Genomic DNA, 27,603 nt, shown 5'->3' on the forward strand with positions numbered 1-27,603 from the left:
AAGAGCCAATAAGATGGACTGATTTCACGGACGGATCCGTCTGACTGTAATAAGCACCTGGGTTAGCACATTACTCTCGCGAAGGGTTGCACGTAAAGTTGCGTCGGGTCTAATTAGTCTTTCACACGACAAGTCACTAGACTGGCATGTTCGGAATGAGTGCGAGATTCAGCAGACAATGACTCTGACGCGACTGCAGACAATGAGGTGTCTAGGACTGAGACACGAAAACGCGCGAAGGACAGAGAAAGGACTATGGAGCTAATATACCTGCGACAGAGTGAAGCGTACAAAGTATGGAATGAGGCAAAAGATTCAAAGAAGTGGAGATCTGGTATGCCGCAAAATATAGACGAAGCTGTGGCGTAAATGATTCAAGGGAGGGATGCTATTTGTTTGGAATGTTGCAAGATGAGAGCGAAACAACAGCACGAGGTGTCTCGAAAAAGACTAAAAAGGGTCGACCCCTTTCGCATGAGAGACGAAATTCCACAAAAAAACAAAATAATCAAAAGGGAACAAATATTATTAAGGTGCAGCAGACGACAGCAATTAAACTCACAGTAAAAATGTGAAGAGAGTGGTTGCAGGATCCATGGCGAAGATAAGAACATGCCAGAGTCCGAGGCCTCAAATATTATATGCAGGTGAAGCACCGTCGCTGCAGGCAACTACATGTGCCGGCGCCTAATGCTGCTTGGATACCAGGGCCCTGTAAATCACTTCCGCTGTTGCGTGTCTCTCACGCTCAATCATGAATGGGACGGTGGTGCTGAAACACGGAGCGACCGTTGCACATTGGAACAACGCAGGAACCCGAGATCACCGACCCGAGCCAATTGGCCAATGATGGCGTGGGAGCGCTGGCGGAAGCGCCGAAATGGAGCAATTGCTGGCTGAGTGAAGGCTGTGAAAGGCTGCTGCTGAGACGAGGATGAGCGCTTAGCAGTGTAAAATATTGGACGCCCGAAAGGCTAGACTTGACAGGCAGCTCGGCAAGGGTGCTGTGGATATGATATTCCTTGGCTTATGCGTGTGAGATGCTAGGGGTTGTTTGGTCCCAGTCTGGCCACGAGGCCCTGGAACACGCTGAGGCTGAAGCTGATGTGCAAGCAGAGAACGCGAGCATCGGAGACCGGGCAAAACGGCTATGCGAAAGAGCCACCGGGTGGTAGTAATTTGATTTTGTCGAATGCGGCCAAGTACAGCAACTAAGCGAAGGGCCTACGGAGCAAGTCGGGCTTTGTTGGCACGAGTTTCTGAGCGTATTGCGTATCCAGATGTCCGCAATGAGCACCGCACGGGTGAGGAGACGGCGCCGCGGACGTTGAAGTCAGCCCAGGAATACGGAGTATCAGAGCCGTTAAATGATCAGTGCTCCCGAGGCATGCTGGGTGCATGAGCAGGTCGGAAAACGGGGTCCGTAACGATTCGGCTGCTGGGCGGTTGGGAAACCGCCTTCTCTTCGCATGAATACGGAGGAGAAGGGAAGAGAATAACAACAGCAGAGTCAGGAGGCCGGGTGCCGCAGACCAAATAAGTGAAATAGGGTCAATTCGAGCGTCGACGAGAAGACTAACATGAGACGAGGGCCGGCTTGGCCACTGAGCACTTGTACCGGTACCCGTCCGCCCTATGTCCAAGTGTTTGAGCAGTCTGCTTGACGAGCGACGCTGGCCAACGGTTCCGGCGGTTCGTTGTGGAGATGGAGATTGCTGGAGTGCCAAGTGGGTTGAGTGGCTTGCCGGGGCACACAAAACTGGTGTAGCGTCAAAAGGTGAGCAGACGAAAATGGCGCCGTGTACGGGTGCGGCGGACACTTCAGCTGATACTCGAAAGTCTAATAGCGCATGCCTATTGTAGCACTGCGAAAGCATAATTTGATTTGATTATAGCGGCAGGTCCTTGAAGTCGAGCTTTCGTCGCAATCGCACACGGCACGCAGCATGCGCTGCAACGGCGGATGGAGATTAGACCACGACTTGGACCTCGAGGGTTGCGTTGCGTCTTGGCCGAGTTCAGAGTTGCCCACTGGGCCAGGCCAAGCTGCCTGGAAGACTGAGAATGCACACCAGACGCCGAGGCCAATAATACATGGGGACCAACAAACGAAGTTGGATAATAAAGGTTGACATGAAGCGTGCTTGAGACAACCGTGGGGAAACATGGGCTGAATACGATGGAGTCTAGCATCGTCCGAACGAAGAAAGGAAGGAGCGGCCCTGAAGCATGACGCAGGAAAGAGGGGCCAAGGGGCCCAGCAGGGGCCCAGCTGTGTGCCCGCTGCCAGTTTCTGGCTCCAATGTGATCGTTGCCAGCTGCGAGCTCCCAGCGCTGATCTCATATGCCGTTTGAACTCTTAGAATTGAGGGGGGACAAAGGACCATCCTCGTTTAAATTATGGCCAGGTCTTCTAACTCCATCCTTGTTGCGCCCGGCCACCTGTGCACGGGTTCGAGAAATCTCCCGGTCTGCCCAGCCAACACGCCAAGTTGTCAAGATCTCTAATTTTGGAACGCCTACAGAGTAGTACTCGGCACAGTATGTACCTAGGTATGCATAGGTTCTTGTCTCCTCATCCCAAATGGTCTCCTCCGCACTTCCATAACTGACTGGTGCCAGGCCGAGAAAAAGCAAGTACATACACAAACTAATACGGAGTATTGAGCTGGTATAATACAGCCCCGTCGTTACAGGAAAGCTTAGCATCTTGAGACACGATACGGAGTGCTTCGTGTAATATGGAAGGACCAGCGGCTTGTGGAACCACTTGTGGCTAATTCCAGAACCGAACAAATATTCCCATAAAATAATTGCCTGCTGACTCGCCTTGTCGCCAAAATACTACGTACTATTGACTCCGTACTGCATTGCAGGGGCCCCCGTGGAAAGGCACAGTGTCGACAGTACAGACTCCGTATTGAGCAAAATGATCCATCGTTTTCCAGTCAGTAAATAACTTAAATGATGCTATGCCATGATATCGAGTAATGGATTCCAAGTGACAATCATGACGCTGAGACATGTTACGCATTCTTGTACCACTTTATGCGTCATGTTGCACGCATATCTGTAGCGTCGCATGCAGTGTTGCACGCCCCCATATGTGTCTCGCATCAACAGCTACTACTTGGTCTCTGTCTGACGGCAGTCGCTGTGCCACAAACGACCTGACGAATTGATTATGTCAGGGTGATGCGGAATCCGATAGGCCTTTGGTAGTATTCCAGACCAGTCCACGCTGACCCAGGCGGCACGATTTGCTCCCAACTTGGTCGAGACGCACGCCCACGATGGAGGGACCTCACACCGGACAGGCCGGCTTTGATATATTTCGTTCCCCGGACATGCAAGATAGTTTGGGTGCGCTTATTATTGTGCATGCAGCATGTCTGGCATTAACGCCAGCCTGGCTTGTGTATCGTTACAGGCCAGCCAAAGCTCTCCGCAACGCCAGTCCGCTGGCGATACATACGTACTCAGCAGCACCGGTCTTTGGCCACACAATGGACAGCCTGGAGCGCAGCGAAGCCAGTCGGGACGACCTGTGCTACCTCGTGGAAATGGGAGAAATGGGAGTCGCCGATCTCAGGATCCACACCATTCAACGTAATGTTGAACGGGTGGACGGAAGTACTGCTACATTGCAAACTATAAATGTCCAACAATGTCCAAGAGCCCAAAGAACGGACCTAGCCGAGCTGAACTGACGCCATTGGTCTCGTCTCCCGTTGCTGGGCTCAGTTTCGTTGATGCGCTAGTGACCGATAATGTCAGCTTTTGAAAACAATGCCACTTGATAACAACACTAGAATCCAGACACACTTTAATATGGAGAGCAATTGATTCAAATCATGACATCTCCGGATTGAAATCCGTCAAGCGTGTCTTGATGTTCCTCGGCGGTAGGCGTCCCGTGCTGGGAGGGTTTTGCGGCGAAAAATAAATAAAAAATAAATAAGAATTCGTCCTTTGAATGCTATAATTGTTTTTCGTCCTGTCAATCGCCTCCCTACCGGCACTGACATGTAGAGCATGAAGGGTCCTGTCAAAGCAACCCTCAAGGGTCTCTCCAACAGCTGGACTAACGCGCCCGATACGACTACCAATTACCGTGCTACACCAACTCGCGTTACGTACTCTTGTCACGTCGTCCCCGTCATGATGAAGAAACGTTTTATTCTTTGTTTCCAACTTGTGCCCTACCAACCGAACATTATAGATGTTACATGAGAACAAAGTCCCCCCTCCAATTTCGCAAGAAACGAGAATATCATCCTCTTCGTCACCCAAAAGGGCCTAGTCCCACCCAATAACTACCAACATGTCCGTGACGCAGAATGCCAGCCTATCGATGTTGTCTGCATGATCCATCGCTGCTGCTATGTGTTTTTTGTTCTTCTTTCGTTCTTTGAAGGATAAAATAAGAGGGCCGGCAGGTTTTGTACAATTGGCAGTTGTTCTCGATTCCACCACACGTTGTCACCTTACCAATTCGGCATAGCGATCTTGGGAGGCATATGACTAACGAGCTAATGACAGAATATGTCCACCATTGATCGACCATAGAAGACAAAGAAAGATTAAGAATTATAAATGCGGCGCTGAGGCGTTCGCGTCATCATACAAAACGGTTTTGCCCCAAATGTCTCACTGAGGAATAAAAGTTGTAATAAGTCGATTAAAACAACAGGGAAAAAACACGTATGATTGTAAAGGCTCCCAGAGCAGTTGTGGATCAAACATGATATCGAAGCAAAGACTAATTATTACGTTGAAAATAGCGGCATGAACATCGTCTATTTCGTTTTCTCGGTTCGCTTCTTATCGGCAAGTCTGTCGGCTCGAGGGCCCTTGTACTTGGTACCCAATAGGCCGTCCCAGAAGGTGAAGAATGGCTGGGAGAAGTTGGTCTTGATTCCCCAGGTCTGGTGGTGAATGTCGTGATAGGCGGCGTTATTAGAGGTGATGAGCTGCAGAGGGTCCCAGGGAAAGGCGTATCCACAGTGGTCATCGACGGTCTTGATCGTCGAGAAGGCAAAGAAGCAAGTGCCTTGGCGAACCGTCATGCCGGTCAGCTTGAACGCAATACCGGCACCGAGTGTATCCAGCAAGAAACCTTCCAGTGGGTGGTTGTACAAGGCGCCGTATGCGTACGGAACATAGAGTCGGTGGTGTCTGGAGTGAAAAGTAGCTATGGAGAAGATGTCAGCTGTTTGCTCACGATTTGACTTGCGAGGATAGAGCCGGACAGTGGACAGCAGGATCGAGACTCACTGTACATCCATCGATTCACATGCATCAGTCGGTGCAGGAAGTACTGCCATGAATCGAGGAAGAAGACGGCCACGAAAAATTGAATGGCTGGAATAATGAGATGATAGAGGACTTTAGCAACAGCCATCTCCCAGGGAGCAAAAGCAGGCGCAGTAGACTCAGCCGATGAGAGAAACGGGTAGTAACCGCCAGCAAGAGCACCAGCTAGCAAAGGATGCGTTGCCGACATGCTCTTGGAGATGGCGGTGGCATTGACACCGAGAAGACTCAGAAATCCAGGCAGGGCTCGTTGCGCAAGTCGAAGTCTAGTAGCCCAGACGGCAACGTCATAATCTGCCTTTCCAATCACCTCGGGAGGCTCGGACAGGGCCAAGACAGTACCCGTGGCAACCTGAATAATCTGCTGGATAACGACGTCGCGCGCCACCTCATATCGGGAGGCGTGGTTGCGGCGCAGGATCTCTTCGGGGGTGTGAAGGCGGTACTGGGGAAAGAGATCGAGGACATCAATAACGTGGAAGAATAGCGACATTACCCAGTAGACGAAGACGGGCAGGATGAGCGAAAGCCAAAAGTCAGAGATCCATGAAAAGAAGTCGCCTCTGGGCTCGAGGGTATACGAAGGCAGCGGCGGCAAAGCCGAATCGAACAAGGTAGTGTTTGCCATGGCGAACAGTACGGGTGAACCCTTGGTGTCGTTGACCATGGTCTGTACTGCTGACAGTAGGTTCCGCAAATCTCTGCTTGGTGGGTACTGTCCGCAATTAATATGATGTTCGTCCGAGGCGCTGGTCGAGTGACGTCGAGGAGCAAATGCCGCGACCGGCGGTTTCTGCGGCAAGGGTGAGGTTGGGCGACGTCGGCGGACGGTGGTGAAAAGGAGAGAGCACTAGTGCACCGAGTCAATGGCGATGAGGGCGATTAAGATGGTGTGAAAAATGCGTTGCTCACAACGGCAAGACCAAAAACAAAAAAAGAAAAGAAAAAGAGATAACAAACGGCTCAGTTATGTGGAAGACAGCGTGGCGAAAAGGAGCGAAGGTGCCAAAGCGAAACAATGGGATGATGAGAGTGCTGATGGGATGATGGGACGGCAAGGGTGGGTTATTCTATTGAGGTGTTCCAACAAGTGGTACTCCGTACGCAGGGCGCAACAGAGGAAAGGCAAGAAGAGCCCAAGGAACATCGTGGCGTCGCGGTCGCGGCTCGCGGCTCGGAGGCTCGGAAACATGTTGCAGTGCTCAAAAGGATGGGGCATGAGCGATCATTTTGTTCCAAACTGACAGAGCCTCACCCAACAGGATACATGATACATGATACATGATACTCCGTACATGAGCGCTTGAAGCCAGACCTGGCTGTCAATCGCCTGTGGCTAATGCTTGGCCAATCTCGGTCGCCGCGGTCAAAGCCAGCCGACGTCACGCGTCGAATCAGGATATCAGCCCACCCGGATGTCAAGGACCCTGACGTTGAGCTGCTCTCCCAGACAATCATCAATCATTGATGACTGCGGCGTGTAATCCCACGCTCGGTACCGTGGCCGGGCCAAGTATTGCACATATTCAGAGAGCTCCGTTGTGCCTCTGAAGGTCGGATGTCCGAGTCCAACCAGATGTCCGTTGGGCAACCCTGCATGTTGATGCTCGGGCAAGTCTTCAGCATGTGCTAGATAATGGCCCCAATGGGATAAAACATGGTTGCCTCACACCCAGCACCTCTTTTTTTCTTTGCTTTGGCGGCGGTAGTCTCAAGTAAAGCTACATATGTATCTTGAGATGCATACTTTCCACCATCACATTAGGGTTGCGCTACCAAGTGCTCGTCTGTCTGCCGGGCTGAGTCCCAGGCTGATGCTGGGCAAGTACTAGTCTCTCGTCTGCTATGTTTGGCATAAAACTTAGTGCGTGCAGGAGAGGGGCAGAGCATCTAGGCTGAGAGAAGGGGACATGTTTTTTTTTTTAAAAAAAAAAATCAAAAAAAAAAAAAACAAAAAAAAAAAAAATCAAAAACTAACCCCACCACTCGACAACTTACTCCTCTTCCCCAAGTCAGTGTCCTCTCGAGAACACCAGTTGGCGATCCACATCCTCCCCTCCTGGCCACTCCCATCTTCTACATACACCATCTCCACTTGGTTTTTTTTCCCGTTCTTCTTCTCCTTGCACCACCTCCTCATCCAGTATCTCATAGCAATTACGGCCTCGAGTCTACCAAACCGCCATCATGATTATTTACAAGGTACGTCGCTCGAGCCAATAATCTCGTCGCGTCTGAAAACCCATGGCCAGAAGCGAACAAAAAATCCATCAACAACAAGAGCAGACGTCCTTTGCTGCGGCTACCCCGCCACTCTGCCCACACTGTCCTTGGAGTTGCGAAACATTACCATTCACCATGCTGACGGCGCAATCTCAATAGGACCTCATCACCGGTGACGAGATCATCTCCGACTCGTATGACCTCAAGTTGGTTGACGGCATCGTCTACGAGGCCGACTGTGCCATGATTACTGAGGAGGCTGTCAATGTCGGTATGTCTGATGTACTTTTTTCAACCCCGCCGCCAGCCGCCTACCGCCTGCCCCTCGTCTTTCGACCAAAACAACCACCACCACTGTCAATCCTCCAGTGGCCTGGTCACCTGCGACGATAGCTGCATACAGCCCCCGCGCCTCCTATGCAACATCAGCTGTCGGCATATGCTTCCTTGGCTCCGTCTTGTTCAATTGCCAGCTCGAGCTGTGCCATTCACTCTCCGGGCTATACTCTATGTTCCTTGATTCATCTTCATAGGAAGCGCGTCTTGATGCTAACAACTCCCACTTGATAGACACTGGTGCCAATGCTTCCGCTGAGGAGGCTGATGAGGCTCTTGAGGACACTGCCGTCAAGGTCAACAACATCGTCCACTCTTTCCGTCTCCAAAGCACCTCCTTCGACAAGAAGGGCTACCTCGCCTATCTTAAGGGTAAGTACATGCGACTTGATGTTTACAGAACTCCCCCCGACATGTCGCTATTAAGAGTCGCAATGAATGATGCTGATGATTCACCCCACAGGCTTCATGAAGGCTGTCAAGGCTGGCCTTCAGGAGCGCAATGCTTCTGCTGATGAGATCACCGCCTTCGAGAAGGGCGCCCAGGCCTATGTCAAGGAGAAGCTCCTGCCCAACTTCAAGGATTTTGAGTTCTACACTGGCGAGTCCATGAACCCCGATGGCCTGTAAGTACTAGCTGGCCTTACTGATCTCGCTGCGTGGCTTCCTACTCGGTCGTGCTTGGATAGAAAAGCCAAAATTTGCTAATCATGATGCCAGTGTGGTTCTCCTCAACTACCGCGATGACGGTGTTACTCCCTACGTCATTGTCTGGAAGCACGGTCTCACTGAGATGAAGGTCTAAGAGCGATTTTTAATCTGATGATGATCTGCATATGAAGTTTGATGTATGAGGGCTATGATTTAGAAAAACAAAAGCTATTGTAGTGCGTCTTTTTCAGCGCCTGGCGTATGTCGCCGCATTTATAGCAGGAATATGAAAAAACAACACAGATGAGGAATCGCTAGAACCCGTTCTTTTGCTTGGGCCAAGTGACTCTGAAGAGGATGCTAGTGTAGCATATTCTTGGGAACATTCATTTCTGTTCACCGGACATGTTTCTTTGAGACTCCGAACCCCTTACGTCGAACCTGGCAATGACTCAAAATGCACACCCACGAAAAAGCCTTGGGGAGGAACGCCGATATGCGATGCTCTGTACACAGAAATTTTTGGTTAACACGACTAGCCTCTCAAAGATTGCAAAATCCCTAGAATTGTGGCCTCGTAGACATTGGGATGGGAGGAGGCATATCTCCCTGTGCAGCAGAGGCAGGGTCCGGAGCTGCTGCAGCAGCGAGACCTGGCTTCTTTTTAGGGGGCGGCGGCGGCGGCTTCTTCTTGCCAGCCAATCCTGAGACCGCCGCTTGAGCAGCATCATTCGTGGCACCTGTATATGGCTGACTTGGACCGGGTAGCGGCGGCGGCTCGGACTTGTTCTGGGTCGGCCGTGTAGATTGCGAGCCAGCGTACGCACCAAGCTTGTCCGCGATGCCGTAGTTTTGACTGAACTTGTTGGCGGCCTTGGCGCCTGCGGCAACTTGTTCCCCGTGGCGCTGTCGAAAGTTGTTGGCCGTGCTGGCCGCGGCCTTGGCATCGGAGAAGGAGACGGACGAGGGATCCTTTTGGAAGGCCGACGCCGTCTTGAAAGCTGCTTGCTTCTGAGCCCACGAGGTGCCTTGGCTGGGCTGCTGCTCCTGGGCAGAGGACGCCGCTGAAGGGGTGGCCATTTTGGCGAAGCGGCCTTGGAGCTGGTTGACCTGGGCGCCCCATTTCCCGGCCCCTGATGCTTCGGCCGAAGGTGAAGCCCGTGACGAGGTGGGCGGGGGACTTGGTGAGGTTGAATGGGCGGTGCCGCCACGGCCAATTCCCAGCGCCGGAACAGACACGCCCGCTGCACCGAGCCGGCTCACGGCTCCCTCGTTGAGATGGGCGCTCTTCTCGCCCCCTCCGGCGGCACCTCTCGGAGGCAGTCGAGGCGGCAGACTACGCGGCGGTGCCTTTGAGACGGCCGCCCCTGAAGTAGCTTCGTCGTACGAGGGCGGACTCCTCCTGTCGACACCGTCCCGCGTCGGCGAGGCCTCGCCACTCTCCACGCCTGACGCAGTACTCCGCGGTGGAAGCTCAGCCGGCCGAGCTCTGGGATCGGCGTATTTGGACGGAGCCGCAACAACCTTGCGCTTTGTCGAGACTGGGCTTGGAGGCGGCGCAAGACCAGAGCCTGTTCGTCTGGGCGGCGGTGCAAAGGACGCCGGGTCCTTGAGGTCGGTCAGTGGACGTGCAACGTGGTTCAAGCTGCTGTCGTCTTTGTTATCCTTGTTGCGGCCCATGAGGCCAGACTGGTCGGCAGCAACAGATCTTGTCAGTACATAGGTGCTTAGATGGGTATCTATGCGAGGAGGTTGTCGTAGGGGTAGGCCAAGGCCAAGTACGCACCACTGAGCCCCTGATTCCGGTTCCCGACTTCTCCGGATGCCACCCGTTCTTCATGATGTCCTTGAACTGGGACATGTTTGGGGGCCTATGCGAGTACGCTCTAGGTGGGAAGTTTGGTTTCTATTCTTTGGCGGCGTCAAATGCTGCATGAGCTTAGGGACATTGCAATGAAGGAGAGTGTGTGAGATGAGCCCATGAGGGGAGGCGTTGACGGTGATGGCGCAACGACCTGTCGGTGCCAACCTCAGATCCTAAAGTACTTGACACGAGCTTGTGTGCGAAGCGGGGTGACGTAGGGGTTCGAGGCCGCGTGCGTGGGGTTCTTTCCGACAAGTCGGTGTGTGGGTCCAGATAGATGTCCGTCCATGTCCATGTCGGTCGATGCACCTCGTCGTGCCGCATGTCAGAGGTTGGTTCTGTGCAACCGCAACACCACATGCCATTGCTGGATTTTCCCCTCTCTTTGTTCTTTCAGGTACAACACGAAATATGATTGCCTCCTAACCAGTGCCTTGACGTTGCCTTGACACACCGCTCATCCCCGCGCCCTCGACCGGCGCCGCAGTGCAGGACGCGTTGAAGGGCGCGTGCCGCTCGACTCCAACCATCATGGCCACCAACGGGTCGGATTACGAGCTCCTCACAGAGCACTTTAGCTACCCGCCAGTGGTGCGTACACCTGTCCTCCCAAACCCCAGCTCACCCACTCACCCAGTCCGCCCAGGCCCTCCTCGACGACATCATCAACACCATCAACGTGCTCGCCGACCGCGCCCTCGACTCGGTCGAACGCCTCCTCCTCACCATCCCCCCCCAAAACCTAGGCTTCAAGGTGCCCAAGCCCAAAGCGACAGACCCCGATGCCGCCCAAACCGCCCTCGACGCAGCCAAGCTCGAGATAGAAAACGGCACCCACCAGCTCGAAACCCTCCTCAACGCCGCCATCGACAAAAACTTTGACATTTTCGAGCTCTACACCATGCAAAACATCCTGACGGTCAAGCCCCAAGACCAGCCATTCATGCGCCTATCGCACTACGACGGCCTCGACCTGTCAAGCAGCCCCGACAAACCAACAGTGGAGAGCGTCAACGCCCTAAGACGAAGGCTGCACGCCAGCCAGAAACTGCACATGTCTCTCGAGGCGGAGAGGGCAAGAAACGACGCACTACTACGAAAGTTGAAGCGCGTACTGGGCGTCTCCACCGCGCAGGACGCGGTTAAGGAGGAGGAGGAAGAAGCAGAAAAGGAAGGGACTGCCCCTGAGGGGGACGACAAACAGCTCGGATTCCTGCGCGAAAAGGCGGCGCTCGAGCAGGGCGGGACAAATAAACCGATTACTACGACTACGGAATTCACGCTGTCGCAGTTGAACTCTCTGCGGTCGCTGTCGGAATCTCTAAGGCGGCTGCTGCCGGAACTAGGTGCGCAGACCGGGGAGGAAGCAGAAGCGGACGGCAAGTCGTGGCGCCGCGAGCGAGCAGAGTACATCGAGGGCGCGTCGCGCAAGTATCTCGAACGATCGGGGGCGTTGGAACTCGGCCCGCACGGGGAGGTTCGCGACGGGGAGTGGCACGGCGGGGGGAGGTCGTTGGCGAGAGGCGAGGTGGAGGGTTTGGAGAATATTGCCTCGCTGTTGGCAAATGAGGGGGGAGGGTCGAAAGGGGACGACAAGACCGTGGATGAGTCTTGATGCTGTTGCTGTGTTGCTGTTTCCCCCTTCTTTACCAAGAGACTTGTGAGTTGTGATGGGGGGGTTCTGGGTGCCGGGATGAGCGGTCGTCAACGAGGTTCCCTTGAAGGGGAGGAAAGCGAGGTAATATACATCTTTATTTACAAGTGTTGATACATCTATCGTACATGATATTGCACACACCACACATCACACGTCACCCATGGCCGAGATTCTTCTCAGACGGTGTGGTACAAAGCTTCATCCGCGCAGCTTACTCTCCAGAAGAGCCGGCACTTCCTGCCAGTCGATCAACCCGTTTTCCCTTGCCAAGTACCAAAAATGGTGCCTCCAATACCGCGTGTCTCTGCCAAACGAGCCCTCTGCCGCCGCTTTCTTATGATTCAGCACTACACCCACGACTTGCCTCGCGTCCTGTGCGGCCTGGGCATCCTCCGAAGCTAGAAGGGCCTTGAGCAGATCGGTCAAGCAGGGCAGCGAGGTGACGGGCCGTCCTGCACGCGCAAGGTCGTCAAACACCGCCATGGCAGAGGCCCTGTCCCCCGTGACGGCGTGGGCGCTCATCACCCGCTCCCACAGCGTCTGGTCGCCCTGCGCGACATTAGACAGGCCGTGTTCCTTGAGGAGGGCGCGGACGGTCGCGCCCGCATCAGCAGGCAGGGGATCTCGAGAAAGGGCCCGCTCGATGAGAATCGTCACCATGTGCGGCGTGGCCGACAGCCCGGCGGCTTTCATGTGGTCCTGCACGGCGGCAATGGCTTCGTCCGCACCGCCGTTGGCAAGCGACGCGACGGCATACAGCATCTTGCCGTACGTTTCGTGATTTGCCCTCAGTCCCGCTGCTTCAATGTCTCCGAGGATCTGGCTCACGACATGGACTTGCTCGGCTGCGGATGCGTTCTCCATGGAACCGAGCAGTCCCTCGAGGATAATCGTAAACGTGGCCGCGTCGGGCTCGACGCCCCGTTTCTTCATGGCCTTCAGCAGACTCTGCACATCCTCGGGGGCGCTGTTGCGGAGACTCTCCCTCAGAAGAATGTTGTATGTCCGGATGTTGGGCTCGATGCCTTCCCTCCCAGCCCAGTAGAGCACCTCGTTTGCTGCCCGTCGATCCAGGCCAATGAGGCCCTTGAAGGCGGCATTGACGACTTCTGTGCTGGGCTGGACGGCGACATTGGCCGCGCTTTCGACGCTGCCTCTACTGGCAACTGCTTTCTTCCACAGAGCTTGCATCTCGGCGAGCGCCTGGATGCCCGACTGTGGCTTGCCGGCCTCAATCAGACCAGAGATGCGCTCGGTCCATATGACGGCATCGAGTCTCAGTCCCGATTCAACCAGCTTATTCCAAAGGGCTTCAATACGGTCTGCGTCTTTGCACATTTTCCACCCGTGCATCATGCTCGTATATGATCGCACCGTAGGCTGGATGCCGACTTCACGCATGAGATCCAATGTCTCTTGCAGCTTCTTGGGTCGTCTTACGGCACACCAGACAAAAATCCAAAAATCCAGAAAGTCTGGGTCCTCGCTCATCTGCCGGCGCAGATCTTGATCTTGAACTAAAGTGGCATTGAGATCCTGCCAGATAGATACAATAGCACCGGTGTTGCGAGATCGATAGGCGGCACGGAGCTGCTTGTGGAAAGCTGATAGGCAGGACGACTCACTCGACGAGCGAGATGGCTTGTGAGACGATGTAGTGCTTTTTCGCCATTCCGAGTCGTGCCTCATAACCATGTCTCTAGCCTGCGGCCACTGTGCTAGCACGTAGGACTGCAAATCGGCCAGTTTTGAAGACGGAAATCTTATTTTGCCGGCAAAGATGTCATTGACATAGGCGGTGTCTGCAGGCTGGTGGTCCAATACGATGGAAACGAGATTCAACAGTGGTGCTGCCTTGATTTGGCTGCCATCTCTCGCCAAACGCGGATCCGAAAGTATAGCAAGGGTGGCCAATAGACCAGACACAAGTTCACGAGCTTGCTCGAATCGGAATTGAATAAAAATACTCGCCAGGGCTTTTGTCGTAGGTGCCATGTTTGAGGACTTGACCTCGCCTGGTTCGGTCTGCTTCGTCAAAGATGTTGAAGAGCTTGAAATATCCTCGATGATCTCATCCTCGGACGGCAAAACGAAACAGAGCCTGCCATTGTGCAACTGACTCATCCTCCGTAATTGTGAAATATGCTTCCACATGTCCAAGAGCTCGTCAACGAGGGCATTCCGCTCCGCCGAAGTATGCTTCTTGCTGATTAATGTGTGGCACAGATTCAAAACGAGCTGGTTCCGCATGTCTAGATCCCACTTTCCAATTGTGGCACACATTTTCGAAAGAGCGACGCTGGCGCCAGTGAGACCTTGTTGAGCAACCGTGTCAAATGTGCGCGCCAAGAACATGGTGGTTGCAAGATAGAGGTGCTTTGGGATCTGACCACGAAGTTCCTTAACATGTGGCCATATGTCGTTCTGGAAGAGACGCAATCTCTCGAGGGGTTCGACATCCTTTTCCTCCAGCTCCTTCATTTTGGCGGCAATCTCCCATTCTCCAAACACAGTAGACGCAGAAGACTGGCGAGAAGTAGGTCGGGTAGGGAACTCTCTGGGAGCAGCGACCTCGGATTTTTGAACCACATCGTTGAACAGAGCTACAGCCGCAGAGGCGTCCTTGTTCCGTCTAGGCTGCCTCTTTGAAGATGCACCCGCTTTCTGAGAGAATGGGGGCTGTCGAGGTTGAGGATTGCCAGTCTTGGAAATGGTCCCTTCACTGGTTTGTCTGAAGCTATGGGGAGTTGAACTCGAGCTCGAAGCCTGCTGTGAAGCCGCCGAGGCCGTTGATGAGAACCACGCGACAGATCCAGACCCAGCTCCAGGCGCCGATCTGTACGTCGGTGGCACAGCGGCACGCACACTAGAGGCGCATCGTGAACATACAGTTCTTGACGCGTACATGGCGAATGCGCGCGCGCGAGTTGCCACGAATTGTCGTCTGGCATACATAGAAGATGTTCAAGGTCGACGGCTCTTTGTGGGAACTTTTTCGAGGGGTGTGGTTGGCGACAGGGATGCGGGCCCACTTGGCCAATGAATGGAGACTGCGTTTCACAAAGCTTCAACAAATGTTAGCTACCAAGGTCAATTGTCTTTGCAATACTGCAATGCCACTATTTCAAGTACATGGCATTTGATCTCGGTGCCAATACATACATAATTAAAATTGATTCATCATCACAAGAAAAGTTTCCGTTCCGGTGGACGCGCATGTACCAACTACCTGGCATGCAAAGTACACCTCTAGGTTATCATAGCCTCCCTGGCAGCTGCAAGTATTACGTCCGTCAACCACATGACATAACACCAGCACATCGTCTCGCCCCTACAACGAGGCCTCAAACTTGCCATCAATAGCCTCAATCTTCTCCACGCTCCTCTTGTACCCCTCCTCCGACTCCAACACCTTGACATACTCTGCAACCCTGGGATACGCCTTCTCCCACGACCCGCCCTCAAAGTAGCCCAGCTCATCAAACCGGCCAGACCCAGCGATAACAGGGAAGCTCATGAGTATATCCGCGGCGGTCAGCTTATCGCCGCAGAGGTACTTGCCGCCCGACGTCGCGAGCTGCTGGTTGAGAAAGGCAAGGTGTTTGCTGACATTCGGGAAGACAAACATGGAGATGATGCGGTTGGCAATGATGGACGTGATGGGGCGGACGAGGAAAGGGACCTGAGGAGACTTGAGGCCTATTCCGAGACCCAGTTAGCCGCGGATTGAATCGTGAACAATCCCGCGCCATCGGCTGGCGTATTATCATGGGCAAGAAAATAAAAAAAGAAGAAGAAATACTCACGAGACAGCACCAGCGCAAGGACCAAGTACGGCATCAAACTCCCCTCTGCGTAATGCATGTAATAGCCATAGCGCAACCACTCCTCCGTCTCGCCGCCAATGACGCCCTCCTTGCCATCCTGCCACTTCGTGGGCGTCAGCTTCTTTCCCTCGGGCACATGGTCCACGAGATACTGCGTCATGAATCCGCTCTCGGCCAGAACAATGGGCTTGCTTGCATCGCCGCCGGGGGGCACGATTGCAATCACGGGCGATTTACCCAGTGGGTGAATCTGTTCGAGCTCCTTGGGCGCGAGGAGTGTTTCCTTGTCGCGGTGGAAGACTTCGATTTCATAGGGGACTTTAAGTTCCTCGAGGAGCCATATGATGCGCTGCGAGCGCGAATGGTTGAGCCTTTGTTTTGGGTCAGTCGAGTGAGCATGTAGTTCATCAGTCTCGGCAAGGTTTGGGTGGATGGGGAGAAGAGCGTGGTGACCAGACAAATGTGTCCGTGTTTGGGCAGCATAATCATACCAGTACAGCGTAATCTTGGGGGAATTGTCGGCCATGATGATGGTAAATCACTGAAGCATGGTTCCTTCAATCCGGCGTCAACAAAAAGCATTATGCGAAGGCGCTCAGATATAATGGCCGATGCCAACTCTCCACCGCGGCAGGCGATCCATGGTCCGTCATCGATGATGCCAGGCACTTCCCATGTACGTACGGAGTGCCTAGCCCGGCTCAGACACGGCATTTGATTGACCCCATCAGCCTGTCAAGTCCCAGGAATGCCGCCATGCCCAGGCGTCCAGGATGCGCGCTGCAGCCTCGGCCCATGGTGGCGCATGCCAGACGTTCCAACGAGCACTCGCGGCCATGTCGCACATGTGGTCAGTCAATCCATGCCGCTTGGGGACTTCACATGCAACCATTGCAAGTCGTCCAGGCACGGCTGCAGTGCTGCACGTCTCAGTTGGGGGCTGCGGCGTCACCCGTTATCATCATCGCTTTCGCACTCGCACCCGTTTCCGACCGACCGACCGACCGACCGACTATCCTCAGCCTCGTCCAAACATCATTGCCTTCCCATTTCATCCCACTGTTTGCCCCGACCCGCTGCTACTATTTGACCGCAGTACATACATTGGCAACTTCTAATAAATACCATCGTCAGCATCAATCAAGCCGCCGGCCTGTCAATGCGCCCGATGCCTCCCATCACCCAAGCCCAATGTACAACATGATACACTTTAGTCTACACAACACTATATGTACCGCAGGCAAACTCCAATTCGTCTTCGCACATTCATTCATGACTTGATGTCCCTATCGTCTATCTGTCCTAGCCTGACCGAATGCGCTCCTGAAAAACACTTCTATGCCCGCCTACCGGCCCCGACCAAAGGCATCTATGTTCGTCTATACCAAAACATCGACCACTTCTTATCCAAGGAACGAAACCTTCCAATCATAAAAATAACATCGCTGTTTAAAAAAAACAAAAAGCAAAGAGTACACAAGCGACATTTAGTGCTCCCGTTTCCAAAAAGAATACCCTCCAATTTTCGTCTGTGATTCACCTCCGAGCTGTCAACCTCTGGAGGAAAATCAAAGCTCCGGTATACCATACTGATCAATCCAAGTGCTTTATAGCCACCTAGCCTCGCCGCCGAGACTTGGCCGCACCTCGACCTGCCGCCTCGGTTTGTGCCTCCCTCTTCTTAGTTTGCTTTCTAGCTCTTGGGGGCGGCGGAGGGTCTGAATGGATGTGGCCTTGCTCCTCAAGCGCCATTGTGTTTTCCCACTGCAAGCAACGGTAGGTCGGCGGTTCTGGGGTCTTATCCCGGATGCGTGAGCTGCTTCTCTTCGTCACGGCCTCGTCTTTTTTGTCCTTATCCTCCTCACCTGCCAGGTACTTCTTCCTGTTTTCCATATGCTTGGCAATTTTTTCCTTGTAGTTGACGAGTTCCTTGCGTAGCTTCAGCTCATTGAAGCCCCGAGGGTCTAGCCATTTAATCAATGCGTGCAAATCTTCAGGCTCTGAGATGTAGCCCCATTGTCTGGCTGTGAAAACGCTGGTCCCATTCTCCTCCCTAGTTTTGCGCTCCGACACCGTCATTCTGAACTTGGCCTTGTATTCGTCTGACAGGTCTGGAGGTCCGTCGATGTACCCCTCGCGTTCCATGTCATCGGGTCCCTGGACCCAAATGCACCCGTTGGCATATTCGGCTGCTGCTGTGGAGCTTGTAGGCAACCCGCCATAAGGCATTCCGTTTCTTTCAAACCAGTAATATCGGTTCCAGAAGCGGTCCTTGCCCAGAACCCTTGTACGTGGGCAGTCCGCTTCACGCAGATCGTTTTCGATAACTGCCACCTCATCTTCGCATTCTTTGATGATGTCCTCCTTCTTTTGTATCTCCTTCAGAATCTTGTTGTACTGCTTCTGTTGTTGAGAAGTCAGCTTGATCATCTCTTTCCGCGTCTTTTCTTTTTCTTTCTCCGCCCCCTTTTCCTTTTCCTTCTCCTTCACTTTTTCTTTTTCCTTCTTCTCCTTTTCGAGTTCTGCATCTTTCTTCTTCTTCTTGTCCGCTGGTGCACGACCCCGTCGTTTACCCTTTGGCTGGCTAGGCTCGTCGTTACCTTCTTCTGCATCTTCTTTGTCGATCTGGGACTCGTCAGCGTCAGCCATCTTGGCATCCTCTTCTTCCTTCACGACATTGGCATCAACTTGTTCATATGGATCCGGGTCGGGTACAAGCTCTCTGCGTTGTTCGTGCAGTTGGCGAACATCTTCGATACTATAGAACAGCCAAGTCAGCCTCTGGTTCAGAGGTATGCTTCGCATCGTGTGCAAAATTCACAAGAACTTACGCCTGCTTCTTCTGTCGTTGCCATTCGATTCTGTCCTTGCGATACTTGGTCATGGTCTCACTGCAGTCTTCCATATAACCACGGACAGCTTTTGTCTGCATCGTAAGCAGACATATGATCTGCAAGGCCTTGACGCGACAGTTGACGTCGAGTTCAGCATAACTCTGTCGAATGGCTTCTTGTGTAGGATTTGAGTCAGCCGGAACTAGCTGCTCGAGCAATTCCTCACAAGATTCCTTGTAGCGATCGTCTTTAGATAACTGATGCAACAGTCCAACCATGATCCTCTCCCATCCGCCGTTGGAGAAGTTGCGCTTCCGAAGGTGATCTATCCAATCAAATTCCCTCATCAATTCTTCGGCTCGATTGCGCGATTCCTGTTCTGCTCGAATTTCTTCCTTTTCGGCGGCAGCAGCTTCTGCCGCTAACCTTTCGGCCTCTAGTTTGGCGAGACTGCTGCGAGTGGCGCGACCCTTTGGCTTCTCCTCAGGCTCAGCGGCTGCCTCCTGCCCTTCGTCTGCTTCATCATCATCTTCCTCGCCTTCTTCTTCGTCGCTGTACTCGTCTTCTAGTTCCGGTAGGTTGATGCGAACTTTACCTCCTTCGCGCTCCGAGTCGACTAGTACTTTCAGCACAGAGCAGTGAATCTCGTCAAATAACTGAACCTTAAGTTGTTCGGAAGCCACAGACATAGTCTCGACGAAGTCGTCAAATGTAAAAGAGTCAAGCTTGAAGATCTCGCAATATACATTCAGGGTGTCCCAGGTCTCTAAGAATGCACCAACTGTGGCCATGTCGATTTTGTCAAAAAATGGCCTAGATTCGTCAATCTCGGGCTCAATCTTGACGGGAGGATCATGACACATGAATTTGAGACGGGGACGAACGCTGCCTTCTTTGGGCGGTAGTGATAGGTCTTCAATAGGATACTTGGTAGGGGGGGGAGGAGGAGGCGGGGTGGGTTCACGTATCGGAGCCCTTGGTTGCTCATGTTGTATTAGCCCGTCAACGCCATTGACAGGCTCATTGAGAGGCCACTTAAGCCCCTTGATACCGAATTGACTTTGCTTCCCCTTCTGATGCTTTGTAGCAGGCTTCAATTCCGGGAGTCGCATTGGTCCGGCATTTGAAACACCGTTCAATTCGTTGGTAATCCCCCGTTTTTGGGCCTGCAGTTGCTTCCGCTCTAGCAGCTTTGTATCGTGTCGAAGCTGAGGGGGGACTCTGGTATCAATGTGATACATGTTAGCGTAGTCATGCTTGACTAACCATGGCGCCCCCGTCCATGCTTCTCTGATAACCGTCTTCTTAATGAACGAACGTAGCATAGCCTTGGTGAAAACACCACGATCGCGACAAATGTGCTCATTGGTAACGTTGGTTTCTTCGTCGGAGTCTTTGATGTTGACCAGGTAGCGTGTCACAGGTAGTGTCCGGGAGCCGTCAGGTAATATTCTTGGGCCGTACGTGGTCTTATCCCTTACGAGACCGTGAATCCTATCACCGCCGTCCAAGGTTACCGTCACCTCCTCCCCCGGGTAATAATCGTGCTTAAATTCTTCGTAGATTAAATCAACAAGGTTGTCCAGACGAGAAATGGTTTGGAACTGGACTTTGCGGAGAATTGGGCCTTTAAGTGCTTCGGGAAACGAAGCTTCGACTTCGCGACCGCCGGTAAGCTGCGCGATCAGAGAAAAAAAGTAAGCAGCACTTTCTTTTGACAGTATGTGCTGGAGAATGGGTAAAATCGAACCTCACTGTTGAAAGCCTCAAAAAAGGTGAGGCCAGAGTGGCCTGTTATTTGGTCGTTGAATCGACGCTAAGGACTGGTGTAAGAAACGACACAGCGCATTCATTTAAAACGTCGGATACTGAATATATAATACCTGTTTGTAAAAGTCCATACTGACGGCGATGAATTATCAGCACACAAATACTTCCCATGTTATGAGATACCAGCAAAGGAGCCCATGCCAGCGCAGCAAACCATATGCGCGAGGCCAAACTTACCGGCTTAGGTAGTCCTCATAGTTCTGGAAGAGCTCTCCGGTCTGGGGAATGTGCCATACCTGGGTCAGTCAGTTATGTAAGCTTTCCTATTAGTTCGAGCCTATTGGCGATGAAATTCAAACCCAGTACATACTTCTGCATTTTCATCTTGGATATCTGCCGGTGGCAGGAACTGCACCGGCTTACGTTTATAGAGAACCTGTGAGGGTGTGTCAGTGGTGGTTGGAATTTCTGAGAGATATAAGAAACTTGATGTCTCTCGTAGGACTGGTCATTACCATGGTGACAAGGAAAAGTGAAGCTCCGCGTGGCGGAGCAGAGACGAATGCTACTCCAGGACGAGAAGTTATACAAGCAGATACCCCTTGCTAACAACTATGCAAGATACGAAACAAGAGCCAAAGGAGCATTCGAAGGCAGGCGGGGTGATGTTGCGGGCGCGTAAGTCTGTTTGAAAGCAGAAGAGCGAGGGAATTGAGATTGAGTAGTTTTTGGCGTCGTTAGTTCCAGAGGGGATTTGCCGATGTAGACTTACACGCAGGTGCCGTGACGCGCGAGTCAATATGTCCGAGTCTCAAGGTATATATATCAAGTAAAAGTAGGTTGAGTAGCGTTGCTATGCGCGTCCAACAGGGTTGGCGGCGTGCGACGATCCGGAAGATGGAAAAAGTTGCAAAGAAGAAAACGCGCGAGTCTTGTTGACGTGCAACGTAGAAGGAGAAAAAGAATTAGGTGAGCCAAGCGGGAGGTGAAGGGAACCCAGCCAAGCAGGAGCAAGCATCAAAAAAACTGTGGGGTTGTGTGGAAGAGGAAGAAGGCCAGTTGACCATTTGTCTGGGATTGGATCACTTAAATCTGGAAGGAAAGAGCTAAGGAGACTCGAGGAGCAAGGAAGACAAGGACGGAGAAGTGATTTGAAGAAAGGCAGGAGGAACCCAGGACACAGAAAAGTAGAACCGTTCGGACAACAGCGGCAGGCCAGTGACGTCGCGTGCAAGTAGCCGCCAGCGAGGGCACCCATGTGGATAAGGTTCCTTAACGGGTCATGCGCAGCGAAAAGGTACCTCGACATAGATTGGGGCGCGTCGGCGGGGTACATGTGAGCCGCGAACCTCCCACTCCCCTCCCCGTCCGACTTAACTCTAGAACACCAAGTGGACTAGCCGGATTTCTGGGACATGGACCCAGGTACCTAAAGTACCTAGTAGGTACTTGTCGCGTTGTCAAGAAAGACTTTGTGACGTTGGACCGTCAGTTTACGGCTGAACCTGGGCAAAAGAGACAGTCTTAGGGCGTACTAGACCAAACAAACACTTCGCTCGGTCGAAACTCACAAACCAGACTCGGAAACCTTTAACTACTAGTTAGCTGCGCCGTCTCCTTGTCTCCCTTTCCCATGCCAGAGTGCGTCTTTGACACTCGAGCATCTGCTCCGAGGGCCCACTGGCTCGTTACACGCACCAAAGTACAGAGCGTGTTGAGAACCACGGTTCACCGAAGTTACTCGAGCACAAAAAAACTGGGAGTGAAAAGACGAATAGGAAAAAAAAGCACCAATGTTCACCACGTTCACCAGGCCAATTGTGCAGCTGGTGCCCGCCACAGTTGGAGCAGACCACGACCCTGACTTCAAATGTTGCCCTTGCCCGTCGTGGCCACTCATATGACACAAAGCCCACACCAGACACACCAGACAGCCACACACCCCCCGGCACACGGCCGCCCGTCTGCTTCCGCCTTCTCCTCCCCACGACCGACCGCCTTAACCATGTCCTCCACAAAACCACTCGTCTGCCCAAACCATCTTATTCTGCAACCAAGGCTGTGCATTTTGACATTTCACCCACGTTCTTGGGCTCGTTTTGTTCGTCGTTCGCGTACGAATCGATTGGGCCCATGAAACATGCATTCTCGCTCTTGTTTCGTAAAATAGCCTGCTGTTATAGCACATCGTCAGTGAACCCTTGCATCAAGGACATCTGGACCCTGACTCTGTTCGAAATTACATCTTGATGCCGCATTCTGTGCCTGCATCACAGCGCACAGCGCCAAATCACTCCGCGTGGGAAGCCGATTCCACTCTCGTCAATCTTCTTTCTCATTGTCCCTCCACTCCATCGTATTTTGATTGTTTCCGTCTCTTCAGGACCTCCGGATCGGAAGCCGGCACTTTTGCCTCAACGCCGGGCCTTGCGGATCTGCGCTTGGCCGACTCTTTAATTCACAGGAGTCAATTGTTTTCGACAAGAACACATGAATAAGGATGATTGACGCGCTGTGCACGCTCTTGTTAGGCTGTTTTGACCTTTGTTTTGCGGTGACTTCTACTTCATGACCCCCGGGATAACGACGCAGGTCCGAAGCTCTGGGGCCCTTGACATGAATTGCTCGGCGGGCTCACGCACCACCAGGTACCTGGATATTAGGCTCCACGTAAGTATATTATAATATATTATTATATATTTTGTAATAAGTAAATGTATTTTATTATAAATTATTTCTTAAAAATATGTAAGAAAAGTTTAAATATAATAAATACTTACCTACTTATATAAATAATAAGAGAGTAAGCCCGCCGAGCAATTCACCTCTTGACATTTGGCTCCACATCACTACACATTGGCCAGAGCCTTTGAGTCGCACGTGGAGTACTAGTTGACCTGCTGCCCCACTTGCATTGCCTCTAGTCGATTCCTGGAAGTTGACGGCTTACTCAGCCTCAGTTTAGGGACAGACAGCATGCTGTATATCATTGTCTTGAATTTAATTTCGCAGCTAAGGGTATCTCCAAACATTCAGGTCTAACTGATATCGGATTTTATGGCTCATGTTCTTTATTGCTCACGAGGTAAAGAATACCACCATGTATCCGACCCAACTACCGACAACCCCTATCGCGGCATACGAGCTGGTGAACATGAGTGGTAGAAACTCATAGCTCTTTCCGAAAATAACATGGTGCAACAAAGATGTATATGCGATTAATGGAATGCTCACCGCAATGTACAATGTGCTGAAGCGATCCAGCAGAAATACTCTGGGCTTACTCGATGCTGGTGCCAGCCGATCAAACGACATCAAGAATAGAACCAGCCAGAAGACGGTGTATATGGTCTTGACAGGAAATTCCGCGGGCGTAAACAGTAATGGAAATAGCGAAACATGACCAGCAACCGCCAATGGGCGAAAGGCACCGAGATGTCTTCTGTCCCGGAGCGCGATGAGGCTAAAGGGGATGATGACCAGCAAAATGGCCTTTTCGTGAACGTGCCACCCAAAGAGAAACGATGCATACCCGCAAAGAGTGACAGCACCGACAAATGCCTCCCATGACGGATTAGACGTAAGAAAGAGCTTGAGAAGGGGAAGACCTTGGAAGAGCAGTGTTAAAACAAAGCACACTCTAGGTGAGATCTCGGGCAAAACGGCGAAGGCGGTATCGCCAACTAGCCCTCTAGTGACGCTCTGCAAAGCCTCTGATTTTACGCCAAGGCCCAATCTTGGGGCAACTAATGCAAATGTCAGGAGACGATCGAAATACGAAAATTGAAGGCCTGTGCCTCTTCCACATGATGCACTTACGATGAATCAAAATGCGGTCCGCCAAGGAGTAGAGTGCCCACACATTGGGAGCCCAGTAAGCGTGGCAGAGTCCACGGGAAAAGGGGAAGAGCCTGCTAAGTAGTTGTGGAATCTGTCCCATAAGAGCAAAGGGACCGAATGCCGCGGCGAAAATAGACAGGATGCCCAATCCAAGCTTGATGCAATTTAGGAATTTGATCTGGAAGTATGACTTGGTCGAAAGGCAGTATGTCCGCAGGAGGAACACAAAGTACGCAGGGGCCAGATAGAGGTAAATATGCTTGAAGCATAAAAGTGCGGCAAAAACAAGTCCGCTCTGCAAAAGTGTGGACTTGCACCTAGCGAGAACCAACGACCACAGAAGAATGCCGTACATGAAACCGTTGTATTGGAAGTGAATGTGGTCGATAAGCAGCAGGCCGGGAGAGAGCATGACAGACAATGCAGCAACCTGAGCAGCTCGCCTCGATGGTAGAAGTGTCGAGTCTATAAAAAGCTGAAGCGCGTAAACGAGTAGTAACTCGGTAGCGATAACAGTTGCGCGTTGAAAGTATACGGTTTGCCAGCTTTCGTGATTCAAATTGTAGACCTTCACCATCGCGGGGTCGACCAGTCGAGCCAAATGCGCGAGAACCCACTCGAAGTAGGCGAAGAAGGGAGGATAGTCGAGAGTCCATTCTGACGTCTTCTCATAATACCATTCGGATAAAGAAAGGCTATTGGTAATGGCAAGCCAGTTGCGATGTACCTCGAAATCTGTGGATTTGCTGTGGGCATGTTAGACAAAACTGTTCGACGGAATCGGACTGCGAGAATTGTAGGCGTCTTTGGTGTTATAAAACCTGCTATGAAAACGATAGTAACTAAACAGTAGGAATTAAAACATACTAGGCAGGAAACAGGAGGACTTTGAACGCAGCGGCCACAACCGCACACTGCGTTAAACTGGGATATGATTCCGACATGGCGTAGATGATGCTCAGAGACAAAGGGCTACTAATAGTGCTCCTGAGGACACCCTCATGGCAAGGTCCCAAGTAGATTATTGGCTAGTAGAATAAACTTCTTTACCATCAGCTCGTCCTGTACGGGTTGGCGAGTGGGCGACGGTGATGCGACCAGAAATGTCGAGATCACTGCTTTTCACGTCGCGATCAGCAAAGGAGCGAAGTCGTGAGGCCACAGGTCCAGCTTAGAAGCTGATTAGCAGCCCCACCAACCCGGGTACGTACTCTTGGACTCTCCTCAATTATTGGACAGCGGTCCCTGGCTCTTGACACTGTAAGAGGAGGTGTCAGCACCAATCAGCTCTCGCAACCCCCTGAACCTGCGACATTGGGGAAGCTCACCCTGCAGGTTGCTGAAGTTGTAGACACGGATCAACGCCATCTGTCCACATCAATGATATCTGGCCGTTGCAAGCCGACTTGATTGTATTTGTCCACGCCTTGCACTTTTTGTCACTCGTCAAGATACCATATATGGGTTTTTTTGGTGAACCAGCACACCTATTCCTTTCCTCATATGCAGTTTATTTAATTTGTTGTTCTCATGATCAGTAGGACCACGCTGTCAAACGTCAATTTGTCTGGTTATCTTCGTGGGGCAAGCGATTCGTGCGTCGTCAAACAAAGTGATCGGCACAGCATAACCAGCTGGACTGGCCGACGACTTTGATACACGATCCAATTTTGGGACCCGATTCACAGGCTCCTAATTGTATAATATACATTACATTTGTGGGCGGCATCATTGTCCCAACCTCGACATCATGCTATTCCCCCGTCATCTTGTAGCCCTCGCTACTCTGGTCGCTGCTGGCCCCTCGCAGGCACAAGTCTTGATCAGCGAGCTTAGCTTTGGCCATGCCGGACGGTGAGTTGATTCCGAGCCTACTTTAAGACCACGAATGGCCAGCACCGACTAACAAGGACTTTGACCGTAGTCTGGGTGCCGACGACGGAAAGATCCCACATTTCACAGTCACGGGTCAGCCTCAGCAGCCGCAGCTCCTTTCCAATAAAATTATCCTCACGCCGATGGATCCGGGCAACCAGCGATCGTCGATTTGGTCAGATTCACCTCTCACGCGCTCAACTTGGGTGGCTGACGTAGACTTCCGTGCAAGCGGACCGGACCGAGCAGGTGGTAACCTGAACATTTGGTTTGCAAGGCGAGGCAAGGAGGAAGTTGGTACTAATAGCGTCTATACGGCGGGTAAATTCGACGGTCTGGCACTGGTTATTGACACGCATGGTGGTTCCGGTGGCATGATCCGTGGTTTCTTGAACGACGGTACCGTCGACTACGTGTCACAACACAATGTGGACAGGCTTGCATTCGGACAGTGCAACTATTTCTACCGAAATCTTGGCCGACCATCACAAATCAAGCTCCGGCAGACGGCTTCTAGTTTCAAAGTCGAAATTGATGGCCGCACCTGCTTCGAGACGGACAAGGTTTCACTGCCTCCTGGGTACTACTTTGGTATCACTGCAGCTACGCCCGAAACACCTGACTCTTTCGAAATCTTCAAGCTCGTTGTCATGTCTGATTCGACTGTGTCCGGGGACAACAATCAATTCCAGTACAATTCTCGACAGCATCAACCTGACAACAACCAAGGACAGAAAGCACAGGAGAACAAGAACGATGACTTTGGCAACGCAATCCCCGACCAATCTGCTGACATCTTCCAGACGTCCAAGGAGCAGTTCGCAGACCTTCATAACCGTCTCCAAGCTGCTACTCACCAGATAAGCGGAGTGTACAACGCCGTTTCTAAACACCATCAAATGGACGAGGTCCGGCACGAGGAAATGAAGAAGGCATTTGACTCTCTTCGTCACGAGCTCGCAGCTCTTCGACAAATCGGTGATCTGCAATCCAAGATCAGGGAATTAGAGTCCGAAATCCACAGCATGCACCACGATATGAGGCAGAAGCTTGACGCTCACGGCGAATCCTTTGAAACCAACCTGCGCAACCACCACCGATCTCTCTCTGCGGCTCTAAGTGACAGCATTCCCGGCCATGGTAAATTGATGGTGTTCTTTGTGGGTACGCAAATTGTTCTTGTGGCTGGGTATGTGGTGTATAAGCGCCGTAGAGCGAGTAGCCCTAAGAAGTATTTGTAAGGAGCACCATGGGATGTTGACACTCCGTGCCAAGGACAGCAAATAGACGTATTTGCTGCGGGGTGATTGGCGAGGGAATTGGCGAGTCTCATTATGTATACTCTAGAAGGTTTTGGGTGATTACGGTCGTAACAACAACAAGGCGTATTTTGGACATTGCTGGAAGAGG

At 52.1% G+C, this 27,603-nt stretch overlaps 9 protein-coding genes across 9 annotated transcripts; 3 read left to right on the forward strand and 6 right to left on the reverse strand.

Annotated features, from left to right (window-relative positions):
* Window positions 1–4,799: 4,799 nt before the first annotated feature.
* On the reverse strand, window positions 4,800–5,983 carry MAA_08955 (Fatty acid hydroxylase; the record flags this gene model as incomplete). Its single annotated transcript, XM_007826953.1, has 2 exons — window positions 4,800–5,194; window positions 5,278–5,983. 2 exons carry the CDS (start codon window positions 5,981–5,983, stop codon window positions 4,800–4,802), a joined length of 1,101 nt encoding a protein of 366 aa, XP_007825144.1.
* Window positions 5,984–7,503: 1,520 nt separating this feature from the next.
* On the forward strand, window positions 7,504–8,680 carry MAA_08954 (uncharacterized protein; the record flags this gene model as incomplete). The annotated part of the gene is made up of 5 exons (XM_007826952.1): window positions 7,504–7,518; window positions 7,699–7,810; window positions 8,110–8,247; window positions 8,339–8,501; window positions 8,596–8,680. 5 exons carry the CDS (start codon window positions 7,504–7,506, stop codon window positions 8,678–8,680), a joined length of 513 nt encoding a protein of 170 aa, XP_007825143.1.
* Window positions 8,681–9,087: 407 nt separating this feature from the next.
* On the reverse strand, window positions 9,088–10,387 carry MAA_08953 (GMP synthase; the record flags this gene model as incomplete). Its single annotated transcript, XM_007826951.1, has 2 exons — window positions 9,088–10,215; window positions 10,313–10,387. 2 exons carry the CDS (start codon window positions 10,385–10,387, stop codon window positions 9,088–9,090), a joined length of 1,203 nt encoding a protein of 400 aa, XP_007825142.1.
* Window positions 10,388–10,921: 534 nt separating this feature from the next.
* MAA_08952 (Centromere protein Mis12) lies at window positions 10,922–12,005 on the forward strand (the record flags this gene model as incomplete). The annotated part of the gene is made up of 2 exons (XM_007826950.1): window positions 10,922–10,981; window positions 11,028–12,005. The coding sequence occupies 2 exons, from the start codon at window positions 10,922–10,924 to the stop codon at window positions 12,003–12,005; spliced, it is 1,038 nt and encodes a 345-aa protein (XP_007825141.1).
* Window positions 12,006–12,245: 240 nt separating this feature from the next.
* On the reverse strand, window positions 12,246–15,002 carry MAA_08951 (pentatricopeptide repeat protein; the record flags this gene model as incomplete). Its single annotated transcript, XM_007826949.2, has 1 exon — window positions 12,246–15,002. One exon carries the CDS (start codon window positions 15,000–15,002, stop codon window positions 12,246–12,248), a length of 2,757 nt encoding a protein of 918 aa, XP_007825140.2.
* Window positions 15,003–15,378: 376 nt separating this feature from the next.
* MAA_11409 (palmitoyltransferase ERF2) lies at window positions 15,379–16,400 on the reverse strand (the record flags this gene model as incomplete). The annotated part of the gene is made up of 2 exons (XM_011413403.1): window positions 15,379–15,746; window positions 15,854–16,400. 2 exons carry the CDS (start codon window positions 16,398–16,400, stop codon window positions 15,379–15,381), a joined length of 915 nt encoding a protein of 304 aa, XP_011411705.1.
* Window positions 16,401–17,491: 1,091 nt separating this feature from the next.
* On the reverse strand, window positions 17,492–20,996 carry MAA_08950 (chromatin assembly and remodeling factor; the record flags this gene model as incomplete). Its single annotated transcript, XM_007826948.2, has 7 exons — window positions 17,492–18,632; window positions 18,706–20,384; window positions 20,459–20,524; window positions 20,592–20,610; window positions 20,716–20,774; window positions 20,849–20,914; window positions 20,994–20,996. 7 exons carry the CDS (start codon window positions 20,994–20,996, stop codon window positions 17,492–17,494), a joined length of 3,033 nt encoding a protein of 1,010 aa, XP_007825139.2.
* Window positions 20,997–23,556: 2,560 nt separating this feature from the next.
* MAA_08949 (glycosyltransferase family 57 protein) lies at window positions 23,557–25,262 on the reverse strand (the record flags this gene model as incomplete). Its single annotated transcript, XM_007826947.1, has 3 exons — window positions 23,557–24,224; window positions 24,298–25,064; window positions 25,186–25,262. 3 exons carry the CDS (start codon window positions 25,260–25,262, stop codon window positions 23,557–23,559), a joined length of 1,512 nt encoding a protein of 503 aa, XP_007825138.1.
* An 806-nt stretch (window positions 25,263–26,068) lies between these two features.
* Window positions 26,069–27,434, forward strand: MAA_08948 (Legume-like lectin; the record flags this gene model as incomplete). Its single annotated transcript, XM_007826946.1, has 2 exons — window positions 26,069–26,172; window positions 26,243–27,434. The coding sequence occupies 2 exons, from the start codon at window positions 26,069–26,071 to the stop codon at window positions 27,432–27,434; spliced, it is 1,296 nt and encodes a 431-aa protein (XP_007825137.1).
* Between the last annotated feature and the right edge of the window lie 169 nt (window positions 27,435–27,603).

Source organism: Metarhizium robertsii (genome assembly GCF_000187425.2).
Source record: "Metarhizium robertsii ARSEF 23 chromosome Unknown MAA_Scf_7, whole genome shotgun sequence".
NCBI classification, from domain to species: domain Eukaryota; kingdom Fungi; phylum Ascomycota; class Sordariomycetes; order Hypocreales; family Clavicipitaceae; genus Metarhizium; species Metarhizium robertsii.